The sequence below is a fragment of the Lupinus angustifolius genome, chromosome LG08, assembly GCF_001865875.1.
Source record: "Lupinus angustifolius cultivar Tanjil chromosome LG08, LupAngTanjil_v1.0, whole genome shotgun sequence".
NCBI classification, from domain to species: domain Eukaryota; kingdom Viridiplantae; phylum Streptophyta; class Magnoliopsida; order Fabales; family Fabaceae; genus Lupinus; species Lupinus angustifolius.
The window spans coordinates 21589397-21596691 of record NC_032016.1 but is presented as its reverse complement, the minus strand read 5'-3'; the positions used below and the strand labels follow the sequence as shown (position 1 = coordinate 21596691).

The 7295-nt window shown below is 35.8% G+C and overlaps 1 protein-coding gene across 1 annotated transcript; it reads left to right on the top strand.

The window, feature by feature from the left end:
• LOC109355150 (ras-related protein Rab11D) lies at positions 409-3396 on the top strand. Its single transcript, XM_019598121.1, has 2 exons — positions 409-821; positions 2618-3396. The coding sequence occupies exons 1-2, from the start codon at positions 601-603 to the stop codon at positions 3051-3053; spliced, it is 657 nt and encodes a 218-aa protein (XP_019453666.1). The 5' UTR covers positions 409-600; the 3' UTR covers positions 3054-3396.

Sequence of the window (7295 nt, the reverse complement as noted above, 5' to 3'; positions counted from 1 at the left end):
ATGTTGCATATATTTTTTGAGAAAAAAATATATACATTAACTATGTAAGAGTTTTTTTACATTATCATTTATTATTCCCATTTATTTTTAATCATCAATAATTTTCTAAATAAAAAAACAATACAAATGAATAATAATTATAACTATATATAAATATTTATATTATCAGAGAATATCTACTGTACTCTAATTTTTTTACATAGAAATACAGACAAAATCCATTAATATATCATTTTATTCAAATCAAACTATATGGGATTCACTAAAAAAAAAATCTCAATCAAATCAAATCAATTGATCCGATGCACCAATTTTGGGAAACGTCAGTTTTATACACGAGGATTCCTATGTTCTAGTGGGGTGTTCGAAGTGGTATATTTTTACCCCATTTCATTTCAAACTAATTCACCCGTTACCACTACACTCCAATTTACCATTTTTCTCTCTCTATATAAAAACATATCATGTACCTTGTAATGAATATTTTAAACTAAAGACCCCATCAAAAGTAGAAACAAAAAATCCTTACTTTTATTATTATTCTTCTTCTCTATTTGATTTTGTAGGAAAACAAAGGTGCAAAAGGAATAGAAGAAGAACATGGGTGGGTACAAAGCTGATGATGAATACGATTATCTTTTCAAGCTAGTCCTTATTGGTGATTCTGGGGTTGGAAAATCTAACTTGCTTTCAAGGTTCACAAGGAATGAATTCAACTTAGAGTCAAAGTCCACCATAGGGGTTGAGTTTGCAACTAAAAGTTTGAGTATTGATGACAAGGTTATCAAAGCTCAGATTTGGGATACTGCTGGTCAGGAAAGGTTTGTTCTTTCATATTTTTTATTGGATTATGGTTGATTTATCTATATGCACAATCATGGGTATTTCACTTTATATAGAAAAAAAATGATTTTTTTATGATGTGGTTGTGATTGTGTTTTAAAACCCTTGTTGATTTAGTGCTGAGAAGTATGATCATTTTTTTAATTTAATTAATATTGAATCGGATGTGAAATTTTTCTGTGTCAGGATTTCAATGAATATTATTTCTATTTTTATTCATCAAAGAAGCAGGAGTTTGCTTGTGAATTTTGATAAGAGTTGAGGATGTTGAGCATAGTATTCTCTTTGAATATATGGAGTTATGGTTTATCATAATTTTCTTGGTTCCAGTGGGTTTGTGAATTATTCAAATATAGTTGTTTCATAAGACACCACTGGATAAAGAGATTATCTTGGTATTTTTTATGATGTCAAGTTTGTTATTCAAACTGAGTTTTGCGGATTTATGAACCTTTCCTACTTAATTGGATATTATTCTATGGTACTCTAAGGCCACCTTATTCTATTTTTCCATTTAGTCATTTAAAATTGCTTGATCACACTATCACAGCACAGTATATAAGCTTGTTTGAAATGTTTAAAGCATAGCTGATCTGGTACAGCGTGTTAATCTGAGGTTGAAAACTTAAATTTAAGTGGATAATTGTTATACACATGGATTGATTTATATAATTGTTAATTTGACGGTCTTTGTTATAGACGCTGTTAAATGTTAGGACATCAAATGATAGTCCTTTGGAACTTATTTATCACTTCTTCAAGCTTTTGGTATTTTTTATCACACCTTAACCTTTCTGAATATGAAAGTAAATACAAGGAAAAGTATCCATTGGAATCTTTCCATGTTACCATTTTCTTTGAGAGCATTGCAATGATCAACATAAAACTTGAAAACCGGTGTAGTATGAAGTCTTATCTTTTACATTGGCTGATATTTTCCCTTAAGGAGCTTTTAATGTCATTTGAGGGTTATTTCCTTAACATCTGAGACAACTATTCGAGAGTATAAATAACATGAGCTGCAGTTTATGATATGGTTTACCTTGCATTTTGTTTTTAATACCTGCATGTACAACCATCAATGACCTCAGCATGCATGCCGCTCGCTTGTTCATATATCAAATGAATATACGTTCTTCAGGTTGCCTTCACATCGGTCCAGTTGGATTTGAATGTGCGTGTACAACTTGCAAATCTCATCTTTACTAGCCTTTAATGAGATTTATCTACGTATCCTCCATTATACTTATGTTTAGTACCTACTTGGCATGGATATCGTTAGGATGCAGCCAGTTAATCGTTTCAGGCGTATCCTATCATTGCTGAATAACAGTTATATGGAGGATACAGGGTAGTTATGGTGCCCAGATTCTTTGCTCAATCTAGTTGCACCAACTCCAATTAGTTAATGAGAGATTGAAGGTTCTTAAATTCAAGGATAGTGATGTATGATAGGTACAATTTGTACTATAACCTTAATACACAGCATGTCAAGCTCTTTAATTTTTTGTGCAAACCTTGTATGCGAAGAGCTTGATGGAATCTTTACTTCTACTCAATTTTCACAGTAAATTCTACTGTGTATTTTGGAAACAGAAATGTCAGCATTCTATTTATTTAAATGTTAATGATGAAATTTAGTTGATGTTGAGTTTTCTTGTGCCACATATTAGAAAAAGCGTAAAGTAATATCACACTGGAATGGTTATAAGGGTGTCCTTATTGCAGTGTGATCTACTAATCAAGTCACTCAAATTGTTTATTTCTGTAATAGGTACCGTGCCATTACTAGTGCTTACTACCGAGGAGCTGTTGGTGCCTTACTTGTGTACGATGTAACACGTACTTCTACATTTGAGAATGCAGAGAGGTGGTTGAGGGAGCTGAGGGGTCATACCGACCCCAACATCGTTGTTATGCTTATCGGAAATAAATCCGATCTTCGACACCTTGTTGCTGTCTCAACCGAAGATGGAAAGTCTTTTGCTGAGAGGGAGTCTCTCTACTTCATGGAAACTTCTGCTTTGGAAGCAACCAATGTTGAAAACGCCTTCACCGAGGTTCTTAGTCAGATATACCGCATAGTAAGCAAGAGAGCGGTTGAGGCTGGCGACAGTGCCAGTTCTTCATCTGTGCCATCTAAAGGACAGACAATAAATGTGAAAGAGGAGTCTTCAGTTTTGAAGAGATTTGGATGCTGCTCAAATTAAAGGTGCTTTATCTGTGGCAACTGGTTTTTATAGCCCGTGTCAATTTGTAAATCCTTACATGTGCATGGTTGAATCATTCTATAGAATAAGGCTAGTTTTACTTATTATTTGGATAATGTTTACATGCATTATATATGCAGGATTTGTGCTTATTAAAGACTCTCTTTCTAGTGGCTTATTTGAACCATACCCAAATTTTATATAGGATTCTAATATCTGATATGGTACAATTATGGTGCTGATGGGTTTAGTTCTCTTAATTTTAGAATTATGTTATAGAAGATAGAAGTGTCTGCTTAGTTTTGTAATAATGTTTGGACTAATAAAGATTGCTATTCAGGATGTAACTAAAGTCATGATCATCATTACTATTATTAGAGTGAAAATTCTGTGATGGATAATTCATGTATCCCTATTCTCAGTGCTAAAGTTTAGTTCTTGAAAATGTTACAGAAGCATGTGATAGGAGATTTTCATTTGTATGGATTCAGAATCATTGTTCTCTTTCCATTGCCAAATCTTGGATGTGCTTGGATATTGAGGAAGGTTTTATAGAAAATAATTAACACATGAAATGATACATTTTGTAGATAGTAGATTTTCTCCTCTTCCATACCCGCATTTCTATGTTATGGTATATATGATTCAATATTTTGCAATAAAAAGTGTTCTTTTACATAATTTAGGTACGCTATTTAATTTTTTTATTGTACTTTACTCGGTGCTAATGCTTCAGTCACATTAGTGTGTATCACCTCAAGTCAAATGTACACGATAAAATCAAAAGATAACACAAAATGATAGAATAAAAAGATAAGAACAAATAAAGTATTTTGATCCGTGAATGGTCATCATCAAAATAATGTCACAAACTATTTGTTAATACTTATTGATTTCTTTGCTAAAATTTCCAATTCTATCATACACATACAGATAATGATAAAAAAAATAACATTTAATGTAAATTAATTGCACAATCATATTGATAGCATAGCTGGAACAAATGGCCGAACTCGGCCCATAAGGAACAAACAAAAATCTAAGTGGCTTGTAGATTATGTTGAAGAAATCTAATTGTGTTTTCAGTGTTTATTTTCAATTAAAGTAATGGGCCCAATATGTAAGTCCAATGTAGGTTGGAAATCCTAAAAACTACTTGAAAGGGTATATTAGATTGCAGCTGCAGAAGAAATGAAGGAATGAAGTATTATTCAGTATTTTTCTCTCTCATTTGATTAAGTTAGTTTATTCCCTTGCCGTCTAACCTCTCATCTACAGAAATTCCATATCAATTTGGTGCTTTCGTTCTTGATTTATGCCTCCTAAAAACTCCAAAGACATAGATGAATCTCTTATGCAGATTTTGCAGAAAAACTGCAAGAGAGCAAAGACCAGCAAGATGCAAGACACGAAGCAATTGCTGAATCCATCAGATCCATCACGAAAAAACTTGCATGTATTTCCTTTGTTCCACCTCAACCACATGACCCAACCAACATACAATCTTCATCCCACATTACACACTCAAACCCTAACCATAACCACCCACCCCAATCACCACCAGCCCCACCCTATTTTACACACCCACTCCAGTCCCTCCATTCTTTTCCCCACATTCCACATATGTCAGACCAAACTTCAACCCTACCTTCACTTCCCCTCAACAACCACGTCCCACAAAGTTACAATTAATTCCCTTTGATGGATCTGAGCCTCTAGATTGGTTGTTCTAGGCAGAACAGTTTTTCCAACTATATCAGGTTCCATTGGAACAACGTATGCATCAGATTTCATTTTATATGAAAGGTGAAGCATTAAGTTGGTTCAAATGAGCCTTCTTAAATGCAAATATTAGTGACTGAGAAAGTTTTACAAGATCCTTGGAGATTCGCTTTGGACCTTCATGCTATGAAAATCACCAGACGACATTATTCAAACTTCGTCAAACTGGTTCTGTGGCAGAATACCAACAGCAGTTTGAGAAGATCTGTAATAGAATTTAGGGTCTCTCCAGAGGTAATTTTAAATTGTTTTATGTCTGGACTGGTTTCAGAAATTATGAGAGAATTGGCTATTTTGCACCCCACTAATATTGCTGAAGTATTAGGTCTAGCCAAATTGGTTGAGTCCAAAATTAAAGACTCAAAATTATCCTTCCCGAAACAGCCTCGTTACGCACACCAAAATCCTACAATTCCTTACACTAGACCAATCACTCCCACACCCCACTTACCACCGGTTCAACCAAAACAACAACAACTTCCCATACGTAGTCTCACAACCGCTCAAATGCAAGAGCGACAGGCCCAAGGCCTCTACTATAATTGTGATGAGAAATTTCATGCAGGACATACGTGTCAACGTTTTCTTCTTCTATTAGAGGATGATTTTCCTACAGAAATAGAAATGTTTTCACCCAACCTTGAAAATTTGGATATGGATCCCTAAGAAACTCAAGAGGAAATTATTCATTTTCAACTCTCTGAACAAGCCTTGGAGGGACAATTCTCTCTCAAAACACTGCGGTTTCAAGGCTCTATCACAGGACATCCAGTTATGATTTTGGTAGACACTGGAAGCTCACATAATGTCATTCAACCAAGGTTGACACATTTCTTACAACTACAGGTTTCCCCAACACCACAATTTCCAGTCATGGTAGGAAATGGTGCACACATATTTTGTACGGGGTTGTGTTCTAACACTCCAATCATACTGCAGAATCAGTTATTCCACATCTCTTTGTATCTTCTTCCCGTCAAACGGGCAGACGTTGTACTCGGGATTGAGTGGTTGCGTACACTTGGGCTGGTGACCTTTGATTTTGCTATTCCCTCTATGTCATTTAAAGTGGGAGAAAATACTATAACACTCCAAGGGGATACTACTCCCTCCTATGCCCCCTCCACCTTACACCAACTAAACTGCCTAATACACATAGATGCCATAGCTTCTCTACACACAATTGCCTTCTTACCCTTTACAAACATTGCATCCCCCCAACCACCTAGCCAGACAGACTTACACCCAAAGATCACAACCCTTCTCTCCTCCTTCCAACCAATATTTAAACCCCCAGAAGGCCTACCCTCATCTAGACAACATGACTATCATATTACCCTTCACCCAAATTCTACCCCAATATCACTAAAACCCTATAGATACCCACACTACCAAAAGGAAGCAATGGCCATAATGATTAATGACATGTTACAAGAGGGCATAATAACTCCGAGTACCAGCCCCTTTTCTTCCCTAGTTCTACTTGTTAAAAAAAAATGGGACATGTACATTCTGTGTGGATTATAGGGCATTGAATGCCCTGATAGTTAAAGATCGTTCTCCAATCCCAACCATTGAAGAATTGTTGGATGAACTTGGAGGTGCCACTATCTTTTCTAAAATTGATCTAAGATCCGGATATCATCAGATCCGTGTACAACCAGGGGAAACACACAAGACAACATTTCGAACATTTGATGGTCATTACGAATTCCTAGTTATGTAGTTTGAGCTAACCAATGCGCCATCCACATTTCACGCGACTATGAATGACCTTCTAAGGCCACATCTACGACGATTTTTATTGGTATTCTTTGATGATATACTTATCTATAGTAGTTGTTTGGAGGATCATTTAGTTCATTTGCGTGTCATTTTGGACCTTTTAGTTACTAATCAATTTTATGCCAAACTTTCTAAGTGCTCTTTTGGTGTTGCATCAGTGACTTATCTCAGCCACATAATCACAGCAGGCGGAGTCACACCAGACCCCGATAAGATCAAAGCAATAGTAGATTGGCCTCCACCCCGTTCTCTAATGGCTCTTAGGGGTTTCCTGGGCCTCACGGGTTTCTATCAGAAGTTTGTTCGTAATTTTCTTCTCTCGCCGCTCCCCTTACTGATTTATTAAAATTACAACAATTTGCTTGGTCTACAAAGGCACACTCTACCTTTACAATTCTAAAAACAACAATGACAACAACACTAGTACTACAACTTCCTGATTTCTCAGAACCCTTTGCTGTTAAGACCGATGCATCCATTGTGGCCATTGGGGCAGTCCTCTCTCAAAAGGGTCATCCACTTGCTTACTTTAGTAAGAAGATGTCCCCCAGAATGCAACATTCCTCTGCCTATGTTCGGGAAATGTTTGCCGTAACAAAATCTGTCAAGAAATGGAGACAATATTTGTTAGGTAAACAATTTACAATATACACTGATCAACAAAGTTTGAGACAC

Bases quoted from the DNA above. Each gene is read 5' to 3' on its own strand.
- LOC109355150 (XM_019598121.1), top strand. From the start codon at position 601: ATGGGTGGGTACAAAGCTGATGATGAATACGATTATCTTTTCAAGCTA. The intron at 822-2,617 runs GTTTGTTCTTTC...TTTCTGTAATAG, and splicing joins GATACTGCTGGTCAGGAAAG to GTACCGTGCCATTACTAGTG.